The sequence below is a fragment of the Diceros bicornis genome, chromosome 37, assembly GCF_020826845.1.
Source record: "Diceros bicornis minor isolate mBicDic1 chromosome 37, mDicBic1.mat.cur, whole genome shotgun sequence".
Taxonomy (NCBI): domain Eukaryota; kingdom Metazoa; phylum Chordata; class Mammalia; order Perissodactyla; family Rhinocerotidae; genus Diceros; species Diceros bicornis.
In genome coordinates this window covers 25,563,460-25,585,392 of record NC_080776.1, presented here as the reverse complement: position 1 = coordinate 25,585,392, position 21,933 = coordinate 25,563,460, and the positions used below count along the sequence as shown (strand labels likewise).

The window sequence follows — 21,933 nt, the reverse complement described above, 5'->3', positions numbered from 1 at the left end:
TGTTCCTGGTTTCCTTTGTCTTGCAGAAGCTCTTTAGTCTGATGTAGTCCCATTTGTTTATTTTTCCTTTTGTTTCCCATGCCTGAGTAGACATGGTGTTCGAAAAGATGCTACTAAGACCAATGTCAAAGGATGTACTGCCTGTATTTTCTTCTGGGAGTTTTATCATTTCAGTACCTTCAAGTCTTTAATCCATTTTGAGTTAATTTTTGTGTATGTATAAGATAATGGTCTACTTTCATTCTTTTGCATGTGGCTGTCCAGTTTTTCCAGCACCATTTATTGAACAGACTTTTCTTTCTCCATTGTATGTTCTTGGCTCCTTTGTCCCAGATTAGCTCTCCATAGATGTGTGGGTTTATTTCTGGGCTTTAATTCTGTTCCATTGATCTGTGTGTGTTTTTGTGCCAGTACCATGTACCATGCTGTTTTGATTACTGTAGCTTTGTATTATATTTTGAAGTCAGAGATTGTGATGCCTCCAGCTTTGTTCTTTTTTTCTCAGGATTCCTTTTGCTATTCAGGGTCTTTTGTTTTTCCATATGAATTTTTGGATTCTTTGTATTATTTCCGTGAAGAATGTCATTGGGATTCTCATTGGGATTGTATTGAATCTGTAGATTGCTTTAGGTAATATGGACATTTTAACTATGTTTATTCTTACAATCCATGTGCATGGAATATCTTTCCATTTCTTTATGTCCTCTTTGATTTCTTTCCATAATGTCTTATAGTTTTCACTGTATAGGTCTTTCATCTCCTTGGTTAAGTTTATTCCTTGATATTTTATTCTTTTTGTTGTGATTGTAAATGGGATTGTATTCTTGAGTTCTCTTTCTGTTATTTCGTTATTAGAGTATAGATATGCAACTTATCTGTTTTTTTTGTTTTTTTTTTTTTTTTTTTGTGCTGAGGACGATTAGCCCTGAGCTAACATCTGTGCCAGTCTTCCTCTACTTTATGTTTGGGTTGCCACTACAGTGTGGCTGATGAGTGGTGTGGGTCTGTGTCTGGGATCCTAATCCACAAACCCGGGCTGCCGAAGCAGAATGTGCCAAACTTAACCACTACACCAGAGGGCCGGCCCCAAAATACAACTGATTTTTGTAAGTTGATTTTGTACCCTGCAGCTTTGCTGTAGTTGTTGATTATTTCTCATAGTTTTCTGATGGATTCTTTGGGATTTTCTATATATAGGATCATGTCATCTACAAACAGTCTCATTTCTTCCTTACTAATTTGGATACCTTTTATTTCTTTTTCTTGCCTAATTGCTCTGGCCCAAACCTCCAGTACTATGTTGAATAGGAGTGTTGAGAATGGGCACCTTTGTCTTGTTCCTGTTCTCAGAGGGATGGCTTTCACTTTCACCATTGAGTATAATGGTGGCTGTGGGTTTGTTATATATGGCCTTTATTATGTTGAGGTACTTTCCTTCTATACCCATTTTACTGAGAGCTTTTTTCATAAATGGATGTTGGATCTTGTCAAATGCTTTCTCTGCATCTATTGAGATGATCATGTGATTTTTATTCCTCATTTTGTTAATGTGGTGTATCACATTGATTGATTTGCAGATGGTTAAACCATCCCTGTGTCCCTGGTATAAATCCCACTTGATCATGGTGTATGATCCTTTTAATGTATTATTGTATTCAGTTTGTCAATATTTTGTTGAGGGTTTTTGCATCTCTGTTTGTCAGCGATATTGTCCTGTAATTTTCCTTCTTTGTGTTGTCCTTGTTTGGCTTTGCGATCAGGGTAATGTTGGCCTCATAGAATGAGTTAGGAAGTATCCCATGCTCTTCAATTTTTTGGAATAGTTTGAGAAGGATAGGTATTAAATCTTTGAATGTTTTGTAGAATTCTCCAGAGAAGCTATCTGGTCCTGGACTTTTACTTTCTGGGAGGTTTTTGATTGCTGTTTCAATCTCTTTATTTGTGATTGGTCTGTTCAGATTCTCTATTTCTTCTTGATTCAGTTTTGGGAGGTTGTATGAGTCTAAGAAGTTATCCATTTCTTCAGGGTTGTCCAATTTGTTGGCATATAGTTTTTCATATTATTTTCTTATAATCCTTTGTATTTCTGTGGTATCCATTGTATTTTTTCCTCTTTCATTTCTAATTTTATTTATTTGAGCCTTCTCTTTTTTTCTTGGTGAGTCTGGCTAAGGGTTTCTCGATTTTATCTTCTCCAAGAACCAGCTCTTAGTTTCATTGATCCTTTCTATTGTTATTTTGGTTTCTGTTTCATTTATTTCTGCTCTAATTTTTGTTATTTCCCTCCTTTTGCTGACTCTGGGCTTTGTTTGTTCTTCTTTTTCTGGTTCTGTTAGGTGTAGTTTAAGATTACTTCTTTGAGATTTTGCTTGTTTGTTGAGGTGGGCCTGTATTGCTGTGAATTTCCCTCTTAGAACTGCTTTTGCTGCATTCCATAAGAGTAGGTATGATGTCTTTTCATTTGTCTCCAGATATTTTTTGATTTCTCCATTGATCCATTGATTGTTCAGTAGCATGTTGTTTAGTCTCCACATACCTGTGACTTTTCCAGCTTTTTTCTTGTAGTTGATATCTACTTTCATAGCATTATGTTCGGAAAAGATGTTTGATATGATTTCAATCTTCTTAAATTTGTTGAGGCTTGCCTTGTTTCCCAACATGTGGTCTGTCTTTGAGAATGTTCCATGTGCACTTGAGAAGAATGTGTATTCTGCTGTTTTTGGATGGAGTGTTCTATATCTCTCTATTAAGTCCATCTGGTCTAGTTTTTCATTTGATTCCACTATTTCCTTGTTGATTTTCTGTATGGATGATCTATCCATTGCTGTAAGTGAGGTGTTGAGGTCCCCTGCTATTATTGTGTTGCTGTTAATTTCTCCCTTTACGTCTGTTAATAGTTGCTTTGTGTACTTTGGTGCTCCTGTGTTAGGTGCATATATATTGGTAAATGTTATGTCGTCTTGGTGGAGTGTCCCTTTTATCATTATATACTGCCCCTCTTTGTGTCTCATTGCCCTTTTTATCTTGACGTCTGCTTTGTCTGATATAAGTATGGCAACACTGGCTTTCTTTTGTTTACCATTTGCTTGGAGTATCATCTTCCATCCCTTTACTCTGAGCCTGTTTGTCTTTAGAGCTGAGATGTGTTTCCTGAAGGCAGCATATCGTTGGGTCTTGTTTTTTAATCCATCCAGCCCCTCGGTGTCTTTTTCTTGGAGAATTCAATCCATTTACGTTTAGAATCATTATTGATACATGAGGGCTTAATACTGCCATTTTATCTCTTGTTTTCCAGTTGTTCTATATTTCCCTTATTTCTCATCCTGTGTGTTTCTGACAGCCATTTCAGTTTGGTGATTTTCTATGAAGGTTTTCTCAGTTTCTCTCTATTTATCATTTGTGTCTCTGTTCTGATTTTTTGTTTAGTGGTTACCATGAAGTTTGTATAAAAGATCTCATAGATGAGATAGTCCATTTTCTGATAGCCACTTATCTCCTTAGCCTAAGTAGGTTCCATCCCTTTTCTCTTCCCTGCCTAAGTCTTCTTGTCACAACTTATTCCATTTTGTGTTGTGAGTTTGTGATTAAAATGAAATGTTTATAGTTATTTTTGATGCTTTCTTTCCCTTTATCTTTAATGTTATAATTGTTTACTAACCTGTTCTGATAGAGAGCTGCAATTTTCTGATTTTGTCTGCCTATTTATCTCCTTGCTCAAGGCTTTGTAAACCTTTTCTTTTTTGTTTCGGGTATGAGGGCTTTTTGATCATTTCTTGTGTCGGCGGGGGTCTTGTGGCGATGAATTCCCTCAGCTTTTGTTTATCTGGGAAAGCTTTTATTTCTCCATCATATCTGAAGGATAATATTGCTGGATAGAGTATTCTTGGCTGAAAGTTTTTGTCTTTCAGTATTTTGAATATATCATTCCACTCTTTCCTAGCCTATAAGGTTTCTGCTGAGAAATCTGGTGAAAGCCTGATAGGGGTTCCTTTGTAGGATATTTTCTTCTGCCTTGTTGCCCTTAATATTTTTTCTTTGTCATTGACTTTGCCAGTTTTACTAATATATGCCTTGGAGAAGGTCTTTTTGCATTGATATGATTAGGAGTTCTATTAGCTTCATTTGCTTGTAATTCCACTTCCTTCCCCAGGCTTGGGAAGTTCTCAACTATTATTTCTTTGAAGAAGCTCTCTGCTCCTTTCTCCCTCTCGTCTCCCTCTGGAATACCTATGATCTTTATGTTGCATTCCTAATTGAGTCAGATATTTCTTGGAGAATTTCTTAATTTCTTTTTAGTCTTAGTTCTCTCTCCTCCTGCACCTGAAGCATTTCTATATTTCTGTCCTCTAAATTGCTAATTCTGTCCTCCATAATGTCAGCTCTGTTTTTTAAGGATTCTGGATTGTTTTTTATCTCATTCATTGTGTTCTTCATCTCCAGCAGTTCTCTTTTTTTTTAGAGTTTCAATCTCTTTTGTAAAGAATTCCTTCTGCTCATTAATTTTATTCCTGAGTTTATTAAACTGTCTTCTGAGTTTTCTTGTAACTCGTTGGGTTTCTTTACGATAACTTTTGAATTCTCTGTCATTTAGATTGTAAATTTCTGTGACTTAAGGATTGGTTTCTTCAGGCTTGTCATTTTCCTCTTGCTGTAGAATGTTAATGTATTTCTTCCTTCTGTTTGATGGAGTGGACCTTTGTCAGTGCATAGTTGTAGTATCTGGTCGCAGATTCCACTTGCCACCACTGGCAGGGGTAGGAGCTATGTTTTCTGAACTGGCCACGTCCACTGGAAGTTGTGCCAATAGTGCTCTCTGTGTTTTCCCGCTGGCCACCGCTGCTTCACACACACAGGCGCTCTGGTGCTGATTTGCTGCCCTGGCCGACTGGCTGAGCTGGTCCACTGGGCGGGGGGTGTGCTTTGTTTCACATGCGTGATCTCACTCGATCCTGCTCTGCACTCACTGGCGGCCCACCTGTGCTGCTCTGCTTGGTGGGGGTGCCACACAGTGTCTGAGCCACCTCGGTGTGGGGCGTTGCCACAGGCTGGGAAGCAACTCCAAGAACAAAAGCTTTCCCTCGGAGGGCTGCCTGTTTGCCCATCTCCTCTCAGAGTCACGTGCCAGCCTCTGCGTGAGGTCCAGCACTGGCTGCTACTTGAGGTTCCGCACCCTAGATCCCTGCTCTGCTGCTGGGGAGGGGGAGGAGATCTACTTACCTCATTCCGCTGCTTCTCGAGGATCCAGTCCCCCCACCTTCAGATGTACGGTTGCAGGGATCTCGCAGATATCCTGTTGTGCTGTGTGGATGTTGTCTGTTGGTTAATGAATGTCCTTTTCGTTGTATCTTATGGAGGAGAGCCTAGGGGCTCCCTCCGCCGTGATGCTGACATCACTCTCTGCAGCGTTTAGTTTTAAATGTGCAGTACTGTGTGCCAGGGACCTGGTCAAGTATAGGTCTCTGATAACAAAAAGAAACAGCTGTGGAATCATACCTTCAGTCATCTCTGTAGCACCCATCAAATTAATACATTGAATTTTGGCCTTTGCCATCTTTGGATGGTCAGAATATATGGCTTCCACCTCCCAGCCTTAGCTTTGCAAATATATTGGGACCAACTGTGTCCCTGTTTTTGCTCACATGCTAGAGGAGCAGAAGTCAGGGCAGTGACCAGCTCGTCCTAGCAGTCACATTGGCCGTCTCAGTGCCTCTCTCTCTGATTGTGAAGGAAGAACTGGAACAGAAAATACCAGCAGAAATAGCTGAGATCAGGAGACTGTCAAATGGCTTTCCCACAAATAGGAAAACAGTTCTTTCATTGACAGGCAGATGGAAAAGAGATGAGAGAGAAAGCAGCACAGAGTAAAAGGTGCGAGTGCTTAAGGGCAGGAGACCAGTTCTGTCGACAGCTGGTACTGAGCGACAGGCAGATTGGCTTGGTGTTTGGGACTTGAAAACCCACCCTTGTCAGCATGGTGGTCTTGGGGGAACACTGTGAGGGTAGTGGAAGGAGAATGAATGTTCAGCAGTTTGTTGAGGGAGAGCCTGCTGCAAACACAGAGCTTTGTATTGTGTGTGGAGTAGTGTGGTTTCAGGAAGCTGACCATGTGCAGAGTGTAGGAGAGAGTTCTATTAGAAAGATTAAAGCAGGCGGGGAGGTTAAGGCCTGCGTGTGCCTGTTGTGGCTGATACCTGACCGGCCTAGGCAGTAGTGTCCTGTTTATCTTTTACTGAACATGAAGGGCAAGTGGTGGGGTTTATGCCCCTGAGAGGCACAGTCTCAGAGTTGGTGCTCCGACTTGCCTCTGTCGAGCTGACTGGCCTGTGCACATGCACGTCCTACATAGGCTGTTGCACTGGGTGCAGGCCGAATGCCAGCCAGCTTGCCGTGCCATTTTCTGAAATAGAAGTGGCTTTTCTTGGGGCCCGGATTCTGTCCATTGTTGCTTTCTCCTGTCATTCCGGTAGTTCAGGGAGTGCAGGATTTCCACTCAGGAACTTTGAGTGGAACTTTGCTCGGTAAACAGGAATAAGAATGGCGGCTTCTGTGGTGTGCTGCATGTTTTTCTTCATCACACTTAGGAATTGTTCCACGTTTTCTGAGTTGTGCTGCACCAGAAATTGTTGCTAGTACCTGGGTCTTCCAGGACCTGCCATGGCAGAGATGGTCAGTGCACTCAATCTCATTGAAACAAGCCAGGTTTATGACTTGGGGCAGGGCCTCCACACCAGGCACCCAGTCACTGGGTCACAGAAGAAGCACTTTGTTGGCTTCTCAGGGTACTTGTGCTTTGAGCTTCTTCCTGAATGGTGCTCTTAAGCCTGAGAGACCCGGTCCCCCATCCCGCCCCACTTCGGTCTTCAGCTCTGCTCCTGTGCACTTGAGCCCCTCTTGCTATTTGTTTTAATAGTTGTACTGGAGAAGATTGCCTGGCTTTTCACAGATGCCAGCAGAAATCTTTGTGGCTGATTACTCAGCTGTGACCACTGGGTTGGTGACTTTGTGGGCACAGTGAAGGGCCAAGGCCAGGCTGAATTCTATCTCCAAGGCAGCGGCCCAGGCCCAGGTGAGGAATTTCCTGCCATGTGCATCCATCTGCACAGCATCTCCAGAGCTGCTGCTTCGTCATTGGGGAGCCCCATAGAGATACGAAACCTCCACGCACAGCTTTGGTGTTTGCAGAGTGCTCTCAGGCACCTTGTTGAGTTTGGCTTCTCCTCTGTTTTTACACATGAAGGGCCTGAGAGGTTACAGCTGTCCAAAGTTGCACAGCAAGTAAGCCCACCAGAATGGTTCTTGAGGACATCGAGCTGGGGACTGTTTCCCTTGCTGGTGGGACTCTGTCTTACAACACGGAATCCCATTCATAGGTCACCTCCCCATCTCCATATTCCTCACCCAAGAATAGAATGGGTAAAAGTGTAATGCTGTGCAGAATACTACCATTTGTTTAAGTTGAATCATACCCATACCTGGCATAAAGAAAACGTGCTTCAGAATCTGGAAATAGTCACTTTCAGATATTTTCCAAATCTAATTAGATTGAAATGCAAAACATCCCTCTGTTCCACCTATTCTTAACCCTGGCTGCATGCCTGAATCATCCGAGGAGTTTTAAGATAAAAGGAAACAACAGAGCCAGGCCCCGTCCCAGTCCAGTCAAGTCTGACTCAGGGATGTGGGCACGTCGGTGGGTTAGGCCAGGCTCTACCACATGCCAGCTAGAGGGACCGCTGATCCCATTAGTGTGCAGCTGGGCTGAGGCGCCAAGGGCAGCAGGAATGTTAATGACCTAGAGCAATGAAGACTCAGCACAAACGTACTTACGTATCTCTGTATTATTTGAGGCTAAGAGATGTCAGTGCTGGTTACATCTTTCACTCTATCCCATTTTTCTGTTTTTAAGGTCAGATCCTAAGTCCTGTGGAGCCATGATCTGTTAGATGGAGTCTGAGTTTTTTTCCTTTCATTTTAGGGATGGGCGTGTCTTGGGCGTGCTGGAGGTGTCCCGCTCCATCGGGGATGGGCAGTACAAGCGATGTGGGGTCACTTCTGTGCCAGATATCAGACGCTGCCAGCTGACCCCCAATGACAGGTAATATTACCCTACCACAGGCACAGGTGTGCACACACATAGTCTTGTTTCTCTTCCTGATTTCTTCCAATTTGTATAACACACCTGGGTTCGGAGTGGGCAGCCATGTCTTAGGCACAGTGCTGGGCCCTGGAGGCTGCAAAGAGAAATAAATACAGCCTCTGCTCTGGTGGGGTGCTCTGGTAGGGGAGCACACGTGAATGGGTGATTCTGGTCCAGGGTGTCTTGGGAGTGGGGTTCTCTGGGAGACTGTGGCAGGGGGGAGGGGAGGTCTCCCTGTTGGAGATAGGAGAAGGGCTTTCTAGCAGAGGGGACACACACAGCAAAGGCATTCAAGTAGGACAGTGTGAAAACATGGCCAGGCAGGTGCCAGTAATGGGGAGTGATGGAAGAACGACGGCAGGCTTCTCTGGGGACAGGTTGTGAAGGGCCCTGCATTCTGTGTTGAGGGGTTTGAGTTTAGCCTGTAATTGGTGGAGACTCATGGGAGGTTTTTAAGCAGGGCTAAGCTAGGTTGGGAAAGAGACTGCCCATTTAGTTGTCTATCTCCCATTCTAAGTGGCCTGAACAGATCGGGCACCATGCCTGGCGATGGGAAGCCCTCAGCAGGGAGTTGTGGAAGGTTGGAGTAGGATGGAGTGGGGAGACCCTTTAGGAACTGATGCAGTGGCTCTGGCTTGAGGAGGAGGGCTGAACTGAGGCAGCAGTGGGAAGGATAATGGAGAAGAGCTCAGAACAATGGGATTCACAAGACTGAACTGACAAGGCAGGTGAGAGAGGTTCACTGCTGCGCTGCAGCGGGGAATGCTCTTCTGAGCCCTGCTCCCAGCGCTGCCGACGAGGAGCCTTACTATGGCCCTGCTTGCTCAGCCTCTCCCCATTCTCCATGCCTGCCTTCAGTGTGCCATGTTCTTGCCGACCTGAGGGTCGTGGGACGTTTCCATCAGCCCTTCCTCTAGTTTTCTAAATGCAGCCTCAGGAAAGTCTCTTCTGCCCCAACACTAATTTTTTAAATTTTATTTATTTATTTTTTCCCCCAAAGCCCCAGTAGATAGTTGTATGTCATAGTTGCACATCCTTCTAGTTGCTGTATGTGGGACGTGGCCTCAGCATGGCCGGAGAGGCGGTGCGTCGGTGCGCGCCCAGGATCCGCACCTGGGCCGCCAGCAGCGGAGCGTGCACACCTAACCGCTAAGCCACGGGGCTGGCCCCATCTTCTGCCCCAACACTCGACCGAGTCCCTGTCGTATGTGCTGTGCTAGCTCCCTGTGCTCTGGGTGGTGGGTTTGCATGATCAGTTATGCAGGGTCTGTTACCTCACTGGAAGGGCAGGAGCCTGCTTGGACTTGTGCCTTGCTGGGTCCCAAGCACAGACATGTGCCCAGTAAATACTTGTTGAATGAATGCCCAGTCAGAAGAGGAGAACCAAGACCTGAGTATTACACTGAGAAAAGAAAGGTGGTTCCACCTTCAGCCTGTGGGGAACCTTCCTCCTGGCTAGGAGAACCAAAACTGTCACATCAAATCCATCAATGTTCAGAAAGACTTTCCTTGGGCAGTCCGAAGGAGGGGGATTTTGGAAGGGAGATAATCTCGTTCTCAGACAGTGAGAGTGGACTGTGGTCCTCCCTGGGGTCTTGGGCTCACACATCTTCACGTGGGTAGAGTGTGCTCAAGTACATTCCATCGAAGTGTTGGCTGTCAGCTCTACGTCCTTGGGAAATGGCTCAAGGCAGGCGGTGATAGAACTTGCGTGTATGTTGACCGTAACAACTGATGTTTGTATTCGGTGATTTTCCTCGTGTTTGTCTAAGAGTGCAGCACCCGGTGTTTGGGTTAATCCATGATTGTTGGTGAACAGAAGGGTAGTCCCGATCTTGATGTGTACCATCCCACCTACAAATATTTCTAAGTACTTTTAACCTTTATCTTTTTTTTTAGTGTGTGGGGGGGCAAAGATGAAGAGGATCAGAGGTGTTTTTTTTTTTTTAGGAAGATTGGCCCTCAGTTAACATTTGTTGCCCATCTTCCCTTTTTTTTTTTCCTTTTTTCTCCCCAAATCCCCAGTAGACAGTTGTATGTCATGATTGTACATCCTTCTAGTTGCTCTTTGTGGGACGCCGCCTCAGCATGGCTTGATGAGCAGTGCGTAGGTCCACATCCAGGATCTGAACCGGCGAACCCCAGGCTGCTGAAGCGGAACATGTCAACTTAACCGCTATGCCACTAGGCCAGCCCCTAACGTTCATCTTATAGGCGTTAAATTGGTTTTAAAAAGTTCTTAGCCTTTAAGCAGTTGGACAAGTATTTATTTTACCTCCATTGCCAGGTGATTTTATAAAATTTCCTGCTAAAACTCGTTTATATTTCTTCCTCTTGTTGTAGGTTCATTTTGCTGGCCTGTGACGGCCTCTTCAAGGTCTTTACCCCAGAAGAAGCTGTGAACTTCATCCTGTCCTGCCTTGAGGTAAGGAACCTCACAAGGAGCGCCAGTAGGTTTTAGAGAAGTAGAGTCCTGAGACCCCGCGCCTGCTCCATGTTGCCCATTGTGGGGGGCAGCCCCTGTGCACTTTCTCAGCATGAACTCTGCCCAGGGGACTCACCGCTTAGTTTATCCTGCCTGCCCTGATGGACACTGGGGAGCAGTCCTTCCTCGAGGTGGTGGTGTCTCAGAAGAGTGACAGGGTGCAGGGCCCCCCTGTTCACCAGTCCCCCTTTCCTGTCCAATAGGACGAGAAGATCCAGAGCCGGGAAGGGAAGCCCACTGTCGACACCCGCTATGAAGCAGCCTGCAACAGGCTGGCCAACAAGGCAGTGCAGCGGGGCTCAGCGGACAACGTCACCGTGATGGTGGTGCGGATAGGGCACTGAGGGCACCGCGAGACCGGGAGCACGGCATGGTAGTGACTTCAGAGGTTCATTGTGTGTGTGCACATTATGTGTGTTTCGTGTACTCCTTTGGGACTCCCATGGTTGTAAATAAAGGTTTCTTTGTTTTTTCTAGTCCTTTGAGTTATCTTATTACATTTTGAGCAGCTCTTGACCCTTAAGAGGTTAATTGTGTTTACTTTTGAATATGCTCTCGGTCTTTCCTTGTTAAAACCATTATAGGCATCTTGGATTGTCTCGTAATAATGACCCACCCCTCAAGTCGCTCCTTGGGCAGTGCTGTGTAGTTTACGGGCACCTTAGCTATGCTGTTTCACTCACAGTGACCCTGGTGGGGGAAGTGGCGAGCCCGAGGTGATGACAGGCTAGGACTGGGACCCGGGCTGTTGGAGCGCTCTGGCTTCTTTCAGTTTTCCATATGAAAATAAGTTTACAAAATGTTACGTAGTACGATCCCAGGTTGAGCCAGGAGAATAGTGTGTCCCTGAGAGGCCCTCCGAAAACAACACGAAATTCAGCTTATCTCTGATTCCACTGATAATACATGCAGTCTGGCTGGAGGACTATGGAGTGCTGGGTGTACTGGGTCTCAAATCTGGATCCCCTGGATGTAAAATGTGCACTTCCCGGTTTGAGCAGGCAAGCTCACTGGAATCAGAGAGAAGCAGTTCAGGACGGCCTCTGAAATCCAGCTCCCCATTTTGGGCATGTGTGTTCAGTTGGCTCTGTGTTGGGCTGAGGTTGGTCTTCACAGTAGCACTTCAAAGTGGGACCCTTCTGTTAAAGATGTCAAAAAATGCATGATCAGCCTACTCAAGAACAAATTTTAAAATACTTTCCAAGCCCTTTATATTAAAACAGGTCATCAGTATTGCTGTAACTGCTTTTTAGTAAAGCAGCTCTTAGGTCTTTTTGTGTCACTGCTAGCCTCAGGATGATGTAAGATTCTAAAAATTTGCCTTTGACGAAGCTGTTTTGTAATGTTGACTGGCCCCCGCCCAGCACATGGTCTTATCACTCGTCAACTCAGTTAGTGGAACCGGTGTCCCTGCTACAAGTACCTCGGGATGTTCAGAGTACACCCTTCCCCAGACTGTTAAGAGCCAGGTTCCATTTCTGCTGAGGACTGTGACATCGGACAGTGTGGCATCACTGAAGAAAAGACTCTCAGCATCTCAGAATTGGGAAACAGAACAATTTATTCAATAAACCTCTTCCTATAGCAAACCAGGTGTCAGCCTGTGACTCATGTGTCCCTAATTCTCAGAGTGCCGCTGTCCCAGAGCTGGAGAGGCTTGGTACCGCGGCTTCCCTGGCAGGGCCCTCTCCTGCCTCCTCCATGGGGTCCGAGGACCCCCACAGGCTAGAGGCCATCCCTCCACCTCACTCCAAGTTCACTGCTCACCATCCTAGTGAGCCTGGCCTAAATGATAGAGATGCTATAGTTTAAGGTCTGCCCTTTGTTTTTATTACAACTTTGTATAATCATGTAACACAATTCTTAAGTACTTGAATCACCTCATAAAGTCAGTTACATATATAAATATATTCCACCTGGCAATATCATACAATAAATACTTCAATAAATTGCTGTATGACACACTTGAGAAAATGAAAGAGATCTGTGGCTTTTTCAAGGTTAAAAGAGAACTTCTCTAAAATATCTGTGCCCACTGCGTACAAAGTGAAATCCAGAAAAGGGTGTGGCTGTGTCACCCCTTATCAAAGAGCGAGGGGAGACAGGACACAGGCGGCCAGCGCTTCCTGGTAGGGCGGGTGCACATCCTACTGAGAACCGTGCCAGGCCTGCCAGAGGGCACGGAGTGGCCAGCTTACGTGCACTGCGCTTGGGGAGGGAGATGTTTGACTCGAGTGTGGGGATGGAAGCTTTGGGCTCCTGGGTATCAGTCAGGCCTGGCCACAGTCACCTGCTCATCCTGAGGCCAGCTAGGTTAAGGTCACTGGCCATTGCCCCCTTCTCTCCCAAGCCTGAACACACCCTTGCTAGAGCAGTTTGGCCCCCCAGGACAACCTGTGGTACCAGGTCCCTGTAGCCCCTTGTGTGTAGGGACGGGGGTTGTGGTAACTTCCTCAGCAGGCAGTGGGGGGCCCTACACCTTGGAAGACACGTGCTGCAGGCCGACACCCGTGTCTCCTCACAGGAACACCCCCCACCCCCACCCCAGTCCCATCACTGCTACGGCAGCACAGCAGACTTGGGACCTAGCCTTCCCAAGACCAGCGCTTTCTTGGCACCATGTCCTTCTCCACCTGTCTGAGCTTGGGGACCACACTTCCACCCAACTGGAGAAGAACCTCGGAGCTGGCAGGACCCAGTGAGGCCCTAGGTGGGCAGTGGGCTCTGTCAGCTCCCGGGACGCCTCTGCTTTATCTGTTCAGATGGGTAGGCAGGGCCTGGCCGTCTCTCATCTGTAAAGATGTTCTAGATCTTCCATCTGGTGGGTGGACCCTAGCAGTGCCTCAGACCTCAAAGGGGATAGGAAAAGGGACCTTGTCTATGAAGGATTTGCAGAGGAGGCGAAGAGTGCAGCTCCTATTTGGAAAAGCCATTTGCAAAGTGAACTTGCAGGTTAACGTGCACACATGAGAAGTGAAGACAGCTCCTGGAAGCTGGGCCCAGATTCTCACTGTCCCCCCATAAGCCCCTTTCCAGCATCCCTCTGGTTTCCAAGGCTGCTTTGCCAAGGAGCCACAGCGAGAGCCTTGGGTCCTGTGGTCACTGCAGGCCAAGCAGCGCCCTGAGGTCCACGGGCAGGCCACAGGCACAGCTGGGGGAGGGGCAGGCGTGGAGCAGGGGGCCCAGGTGGACACGGGGAGCTGTGGGAAGGCTCTGGCTCGAGCCAGCCTGGCCACACAGCTTGCTTTCCCCGGGAAGCCCCGCAGCCTGCACAGGCTGCCCCTCCACACAGGGCACCCGGGCAGGCTGACCGGCCTTTCCCCTCTGTGCTAGTGCTCCTGGCAGCCCACGAGAATGCTAAGAAAGTTGGAAAAGGTGGGGATCTGCCACAGCAAAGCAGCTGAGGCGGTCTGGGCAAGCTGCCCAACCGGCCAGCAGGGGGGCCTGGTCTGCAGTCAGGGATGAAGCAAGTGCTCCTGGGTGCGCCAAACCCAACTAGAAACGTTTCCAGAGTAACAGCCCAAGAGGGCTTTTCCCCTTTTAAAAGGCGGCATCCTGGAATCATCTGGGTTTTGGGACTGCTGGTTTGCATGTCACCTTCTGGGGCTGCCTGTCGTGGCCGTCTTTGGGCTGAACTGCGGTGGCTAGTGTGGGCATTTCCAGTGGACTTCCTCCTGTGTGTGGCCTTTGCCACTCCGACACTGCCCAGAGATCCTTTGGACCCCAGCTCCGTTTGCCCGGCAAGAGGAAGGGCCTGGGGTGGCCGCTCACACACCAAGGAGGACAGCGCTGAAGTGGGAGCCGCTGCGCACGGTGAGGGAGGAGCCACTGGCATTGTCCAGGAAGACGGAGGTGTACTGCCCCATCTGCAGGGAGCGGCGCCCAGCAGGAGTCAGCCTGGGTACCGCCAGCCTGCAGGGGCGCCCCCACTTGGCCCGCCCAAGGACGTGGAGCGAGGGTTTGGCACACCTTGCCCTCAAACCCAGTGCCTCTGACCCCTATTCTAGTGCTTTCTCTCCAGCTCCATGGGCGCCCCCTGCGCCCATGGGCTCCTACAGTTCACGTGCGTGGGAGCGAGCCTACGCTCAGGGCCAGAGGGGTTCAAGAGTCAAACAGGCTCCTCTGCTGCAAGCGGAGCCTGTAAGGGCTCTAAAGTGGGGTGTGAGGGTGGCCCCCACAGGCCTGGCCACCAACCCATTTAGCAGAGCCGTCGTGGGACCAGTACTCTGGCCTGGCTGCTCCGAATGTGGTCCATGCACCAGCAGGGTCCCATCCTCTGGGAACTCCCAGAAATGAAGAATCTAGGGACCCACACAACCTTCTGCATCTTTGGGGGAAGGTGACCTGGACAGGGCCTGGCTCTGCATGGACTAGCACAAGCGCTCTGGTGACCCTGAACCTATCTCAGGCCTGGAGCCTGAGGGCGCTGCTCCCAGAGCTCCTGAGCACTCACCAGCACCCCTCCCTGCCCAGTCACCCCATGGCCACGCCCAGGTGGTGCCCCCACGCCTGAGCCTGCCCCACGCACCTGCAGATACAGCACGCCATTTACCGAGACGGTGAAGAGCTCGCTGCTGCTCTCCAGGCCCACCACAGCCTCCAGGGAGCTGTCACCAGAACAGAAAGAGGTCAGCCCGAGCCCGGCCCCAGACCCCACCAACTTTACCCACCAGCACTCCAGCACCCGACACCGGGCCCAGCAAAGTGCGGGGGACAGCTGTCCGGGCTGGGTCTTCTGGTGGAGGTGGTATCTGAACTGGGTGTCCAAGAGGAGTAAGGGCAGTCTCCACAGGGCCAAAGCTGTGCTGCGGGGCCGGGCAAGGCAAGCTGGCACGGCCAGGGGCAGCAGGTCCTGCCTCTGCTGGAAACAGGCCACTGATGGTGCAGCGGGGGCAGGCTGGACGTGGTCGGCCGCCGTGACGATAAAAAGCGGGTTCTGGCCAAAAGTGGAGGGTTTTCAAACCAGAATGAGAAGTTTTGAACTTCACTCGTTCCTGCCTTCTGGGACTACTGGGGAGCACCTGCTCTGTGCCTGGGCTCTGTTCTGGGTGCTGGGGCTCCCGAGGGAGCCGCCTCTGCCATCGAGGGGGAAAGGGGAAGATGGCTAGGGTCATGTGCGTGAAGCAAGTTCACAGGGAGGAGCCTCGCACAGAGTGATCAGGAAAGTCCTCTCTCAGGAGGTGACGCGGGATGGGAGTCAGTCCCCTGCGGGGATGGGAAAGGGGTAGGCTGGGGAGGGCCCGGCTCCTAGGTCCTGGGAAGGGGGTGGGGGAGTGTGCACAGGGGGGCACGGCGAGGCCCCGTGGGGGAAGCCGGAGGGAGGAGGCGGGTCTGGTGCCAGTTTAGTGAGCGCCCCGAGCTGCCTGCCCCCGTGGTGGAGGAGGGCTCGGGCGGAGTCCCCTCTATGCCCCCCCGCCCCCCTCTCCCTCTGGCGCACTCACGCGTTGCGCTGGCACCGGGACTGGATGCAGATGAGCAGGCGCAGGCGGTCCCGGGGGCGCGGCGGCCCCCGTCTCGGCTGCTCCCCGAGCGCTGCGGGGATGGGGGGTGGTCACGGGGCGGTGAAGGCAGCGCGGGCGGTACCCGCCTCCCCTCCTGGGCGCCGGGCCTCACCCACGTGCAGCGTGGCGGCGAGCGCGTAGAAGCCGGCGACGGGCGCCGTGTACTGGCCGCTGGTCAGGTTCAGGCCCGGGCCGCGGCGGAAGGCACCCTCGGCGTCGGGCTACGGGGCGCACGCACGGTCACTGGGGCCCGGCCACGACCCCCCCTCCGCCCCGCCCCGGCCGGCCCGGGCCTCACCAGGTAGTAGACGCCGAGCTCGTGCAGCGCGCGCCGCTCCACCGACGCGTCCCGGCGCAGGCGGCAGTGGAAGGCGGCCTCGACGCGCGGCGCCCGCGGGCCCGGGGCCAGGGGCGCGGCCAGCAGCGCCAGCACGCCCGCGCCCCCCGCCGCCTCCTGCTCCTCCTCATCCCCCCGGGTGGCGGCCGGGACCGTGGCGGGGCCGCGCGTGCAGGGCTCGGGCTCCGCACGCTCGCGCTGCCGCACCGCGCCTGGTACAGAGCCAGTGGTAGCCGCACGCTGGGACCACTCCACCCGCGCTTCCGTGTGCCAGACCCATTCCCCACTTCCAGAACGTGTGAGACCATTACCAACGGCACCCGAACAACGCGCCAGGCGCACGCACTCCGGAATCCACGGGAGACCCCATATCGGCCTGCGGGGCCTGCAGAAACTTTGCTTCCCCATCCTGAAGCCGCTCCTGTTTCCCTTCACGCTTTAGCTACCGGGAAGCTCGGGGCAGACTCACACCCAGTGCTCCCTATCCTACGCACACTTCTGCCTTCGCGCTGCGGAAGGGTTTTCTCTGTTTACATTTTTTATTGTATCAGTGAATGCAATGTATAAGCCAGCCCTGATCATTTTTGGAAGGAAGCTGGGTGTAAATAAATTATTGCAGCTATACTGGGAATAATACGGAGGTTCTTCAGCAACTGAAGCTGGTATATTTCAGTGAACACTACGTTGTGTGGAAGGGGGAAAGGCTCTCTCAATAGCTCTTCATAATAGAATTAACTCTAACAAACAACGTGAGCCACCCATCAGCAGCTGGCCGCAGCGCAGGGCTGTCCCCCTGGGCACGACAGCTCAGCTCAGCTCGGCCGTCTCCCTGTGTGGCTTCCAGTTCAGCTGCCCCAGCCAGGGCCGGGCGGTGACCTGTGGTTGCCAGGCTGGGCTCCACTCTGTGCTGCCCCACTGGGGAAGGGTGCCCTCTCAAGGGGCCCTGTGGCCTTCCCCTGAGATCTGTCAGGGGAAGAGGCGGGGGCAAGGGTAATGGAGGGGAAGAAGTGGGCGTCAGCGGTCTGGGGGCCTGTGTTACCCTGGGTTAGCGTCAAATCTCCCATGTCGCTGTGGGGATCAGAGGAGCACTTTGCAAGCGTAAGGAGCCCTGACCTCTCCCTGACAGTCCCCACTTTTGGGGGAGGGGTTCAGGTCTCCTGCCTTCGCTGGGCTCACCTGACTTCCAGGTAGGGCATGGGTGCTGGTCCCCGACCACCTACCAAACATGGAGTGCCCAGGCCCACTTCCTCTACGGAGCCTCCTCCTTCCCACACTCCCACCCCCAGCCCCTGACCCTTGGCCGAGCCAGGCCAGGTGGCGGCCCTTGAGCCTGGCACAGAGCAGGGGCCTCCCCAGTTGCTGGCCCAGGTGCTGAGGTCCAGCCTATCTCGCTCCTCCAGGATACCCTCCCCCGGCCCCACTCACACCGGGGGTGGGGGGGTGAGCCCCCGTGGCTGCGCACCCCTACCTTTCAGCAGCAGCTGGAACTCCTTCAGCAGTACCTCTGGTGGGATGATAGGGCCTGGGGGGCCCTGGGGGCCGGGGGGCCCTGGGGGCCCTGGCAGGCCAAGCTGAAAGTGAACCTCAGCAGTGAGGACATCTGAACAGGCAGGCTGGCACCTGTGGGCACCCCCCATGCCAGCTCTGGCCACTAAGAGGCAGGCAGGAGGGGCCCCGCTTTGACCTCCAAGGTGGAGGTGAGCCTCAGGGCCTCAGACTCTCCGAGAAGGCAGGGTCCGCGCTTTGACAGCTGCTGGGCCACGAGTGTGAGGACTGGATTGGCTGGGGAAGTGGGGGCCCTGGGGGCGGGGCTTGGGGAGGCAGAGGGGGTCTCCTGGAGGGAGGGAAAGAAGGAGGGAAGGACACTCCAGGCTGCTTTCTCATCTCAGGGTCTGTTACTGCACCAGTCGGCCAGGGTCAGCAAGGCCCCACTGGGCCTGGCCCAGCAGCGGGGCCTGGGACTTCAAGGAGCCCACACTGGGCAGGGCTGGGACCCAACACGGGAACAAGGAAATTCCCTGCAGAGAGGAGCACGGGGGACCCCCCAGTTCAGTTTGGGGCAGGGCCAGGTGGTGCAGAGGGGCAAGGGTGATAGGTCAGGTCATGGTGACAGCCCAGGCGCCCCCCTGCCTCAGACTCAGAGCCCTGCTCTCCATTGTTGGGTCAGATCCAGGGCAGGGTGAGGCCGGCCCTCTGGGCGGACAGAGAAGCCCAAATCCAGTGTGGGCAGCACAGCCCTGACCCAGAGCTGCCCTCCCCAGGGGACATGGCCCTCTTTGGGGCTCAAGGTAAGAGTCAGGCATCAGAACCAGGCACCAGGCCCAAGGCTGAAGGAGAGTGGGAACCAGCAGCTGCCAGGGCCCCTGTGCTCCCACCCACTGGGAACCAGACTGTGTGTCACTCCAGCCCCCCTGCAGGCCCCTCCAGGGTGGTCCCTGACCGCCTTCCCAGGCCAGCCCAGGCCTCCCTCACCAGGGTGCAGAGGGAAGAGAAAGGGAGTAGCCAGTGGAGCTGCCTGGCATTCTAGGGGTACAGGGTAAATGGCTGGATCAGGCTCCAAACTCAGGGTGACCTGGGCCCCGCCTTGGCACTTTCTGTGCTCTATGACCCCAGACCAAGGGTGAGGGTCTGTGCCTGTTGGAAATGCCCAGGGTGTGCAGTGGGAGGTGGTGAGGGGTACGGGGGTGATGGCGGTGGGCTGGGGGTTCAGGGAAGACCCGCTCCTCCCTCTCACACCCCCTGCCCCGGGACGCGCGCGCACACACACACACACTCTGGCGGGGCTCTCCTGCTCACCTTCAGCTTCTTGGCCTTGCCTCTGCTCCCCTTCTTGCTGTTGACGCCCTTGTCACCCTGCCTGACGAAGAGCATCCAGGCGTCATGAGGGTCGATGCCGTGTGCTCGCTCGGTGCTGGGCTCCTGGAACACAGATGGCCGTCAGGTGAGTGTGCCCCCCGAGCAGGCACCCGCCACACACACAGGATGTAACCGTGCAGGACAGGCCTTCTGCACCCTCCAGCCCCCTCCTTGTCAACAGTGGTGCCCTCAAAGACAGCACAGCACCCAGCCCCTGACCCCCTCCTCTTGGCACACGGAGGATGACCACTGGGGAACAGGCCACACCACAGCCTGGACTTTGTGGGAGAAGAGGACCCTGGATGTGGGTGGAGGAAGTCAGGGTGCAGAGCTCTGTAGGGGTGGGAATCCTGGCACTGCTGGCCACCAGGCCTCTTCCAGCCTCCTCCATAGGAGCCGCAGTGAACACAGCTTCCTGGGAGAGTCACGGGACGGATGGGACCACCGGCACCCACAGGTGGTCAGGAAGAGGTGACTGTGAATATTGGGACCCCAGCTACCAGCAGGCTCCCTTGTCTAACCCCCATGGTCCGAGGTTCCAGGGAGGCCAATTTCAACCCTCAGGGCTGCCGCGGCTTGTGGTCCAGGGCGGTTAGGGGGACTGGGTGGTCCAGCACTGAGATGTCAAGGCCCCTGCATGGGGCATGAGCCACTCATCTTCCTCAGGACTTCTGAGACGCTTGACCGAAGCAAGGACAGTGACCGTTCCAGAAGTATCCATTCCCCTGCATGCTGCATTCTGACCAGTCCTGACAATGAAGGAAGTTCCAGGAAGTACCTTCCAGGGAGAGGCCTTGGGCCCTTTGGGGAGAGGGCCTCGGGCAGTCGGGGCTCCAGGCAAGGCCGCCAGCTGGGAAGGAAGCTGGCCCAAGAGTGCTTAGCTGAGGTCATGGGCGCCAAGTCCAGTGGCTGATGGAAGGACCCCGGGGTTCTGGAACTAGCCAGGCCCTGTCCTCAGAGACACACCCAGTGGTCTCCGGGCCACTCTACGGAGACCTGGGGCCTTCCTTCTGGAGTCAGTGTGCTGTGGTGGGGAGACGGGGGCTTGCGGGTTGGAGGAACCTGAGTTGGACGGAAACAGGCTTCAGAGTGCCCAGGGCTTCCCCATGTCTCACTGGGTGGTGGGCCTTGCCTTGCGAGGTGCTGCCCTGCTGTGGCTGCTCTCCACAGACACCAGGACCTGTGATCCCACCTCACAACATCACGCCGCCCTCGGTGGGAACCCATGGCAGGATTCCACACAGGCCGGGTGGGCGTGCCGAGCTGGCCGCCCTCTCAGCTGGACCAGTGGCCTGTGGATGGACTCAGACCCCAGTTTGGTTTGGGGGAGCAGAAACGGGTGGACCAACAGCTCCACGTTGGTCTGGAGCCCCAGGGAAACAGGCCTGTGGTGGTGTGGGTGGGTGTCAGGCAGGTGCCCTGGCCCATGAAGGTCTCCAGCCTCGCAGGGCTCTCAGGAAGGAGCTGGGAGCCCCTAGTGCCACCTTGGTCCTCCCAAAGAGGGTCCAAGGCCAGAACCCCCACTGGAAGCACCTGGGCTCCCCACTGCTTCCTGGCAACTGCGCCGGACATCAGGCAGCCCCGCCTCCCCCAGGGTGTGGCCTCCTGTCTGGGTGGGGTTTGCCTTCAGTCCGTGGGAAGCGGCTGAGGGTGGTGGGGACGGAGGACTTCGGGGAGGCTCCTCCCAGGGAGCCTGCGGGGCTGGCTGCCACCTCCGCCTGTCTTAGTGGGGGCGTCCTTGGCCATCCTGGTTCCGAGTGAGATGGGAAGGAAGGAGCAGGGCAGGGCTAAAGATCCCCCCTCCGCCCTAGAAGTCACAGGGCATTGGGGGCCCCTGCATTCCCCCTTCTTCCCCCAGACCCACAGCGAGGCAGTTTTTGTTTTTCAGAGGAAATTGTCCCAAATAGATTGGTGGGGAGGGGTCAGTAATTTGCTCACACTTTTACAATTATCTTCTTCCCAATTTCATGAGAATCAAGTTATTTACATTTTACGTATTTCCCAACTTCCCTCTGTCCCCAAAGAAAAGGCATTTTCCCCTGGCCTGGTAGAATTTTGCTTCGATGCCAGAGAAAACTACCAAAAGCCAAGATCAAGGCCGGCCTTTGCAGCGCCCGGCTGTGCAGAGGGCCGCGTCCAGACCTCCCGGGTCTCACCGGAGCCCCGAGTGCAAAGCGTTTTTAACCCCACTTTAGAAAGGAGGACACCAAGTCAGCCCAGGTCCCTGCCGGCGGCGCCGCGCTTCCCCCGCCCCCGGTGCGCCCTGGACCTCGGGGAGGTGCGGGCTCCGGGTGGGCGCTGAGGCCCAGGGGTCTCCGGGGCGCTGGGGCAGGGGGCGCAGGTTAGGCGGTCGCGCGTCGCGGCGTCTTACCGGCGGGCGGCCAGCCGGCCCCGCGCGGCTCTTCCCGGGGCCCGCGGGCAGCTCGTTCCCGGGCGGCGGCTCCTCGCGGGCGCGGCTCCCCGCGGGCGCGCCAGGCTCCGTGGAGCCGAGGCCGGCGGCGGTGGCGGCCAGTAGGCCCGCGTAGACGAGCAGCAGGCGGGCTCCGGCGGGGCGGCGGGCGGGGGCCATGCGGGCAGCGCGTCCTTCTGGGCTCCGAGCGCGGCGTCTCGCAACCGC

General features: G+C 53.1%; 2 protein-coding genes and 1 long non-coding RNA gene across 6 annotated transcripts in view; 2 read left to right on the top strand and 1 right to left on the bottom strand.

Annotated features, from left to right (window-relative positions):
* ILKAP (ILK associated serine/threonine phosphatase) overlaps positions 1 to 11,098 on the top strand; it is a 33,390-nt gene extending 22,292 nt beyond the window's left edge. For all 4 annotated transcript variants that reach the window (XM_058533306.1, XM_058533303.1, XM_058533304.1 and 1 more), the window contains 3 exons: positions 7,976 to 8,095; positions 10,481 to 10,562; positions 10,826 to 11,098. In XM_058533306.1, the coding sequence (XP_058389289.1) occupies positions 7,976 to 8,095; positions 10,481 to 10,562; positions 10,826 to 10,966 (343 nt within the window). In that variant the 3' untranslated portion in view covers positions 10,967 to 11,098. The remainder of the gene's footprint in view (positions 1 to 7,975; positions 8,096 to 10,480; positions 10,563 to 10,825) is intronic.
* LOC131399173 (uncharacterized) overlaps positions 1 to 21,933 on the top strand; it is a 94,777-nt gene that overhangs the window by 38,449 nt on the left and 34,395 nt on the right. The gene's annotated exons all lie outside the window — the stretch shown is intronic.
* ERFE (erythroferrone) lies at positions 13,148 to 21,885 on the bottom strand. Its single transcript, XM_058533307.1, has 8 exons — positions 21,688 to 21,885; positions 19,257 to 19,379; positions 17,929 to 18,031; positions 16,422 to 16,672; positions 16,236 to 16,344; positions 16,064 to 16,154; positions 15,151 to 15,229; positions 13,148 to 14,488 (listed from the first exon to the last, which is right to left on the bottom strand). Exons 1-8 carry the CDS (start codon positions 21,883 to 21,885, stop codon positions 14,390 to 14,392), a joined length of 1,053 nt encoding a protein of 350 aa, XP_058389290.1. The 3' UTR covers positions 13,148 to 14,389.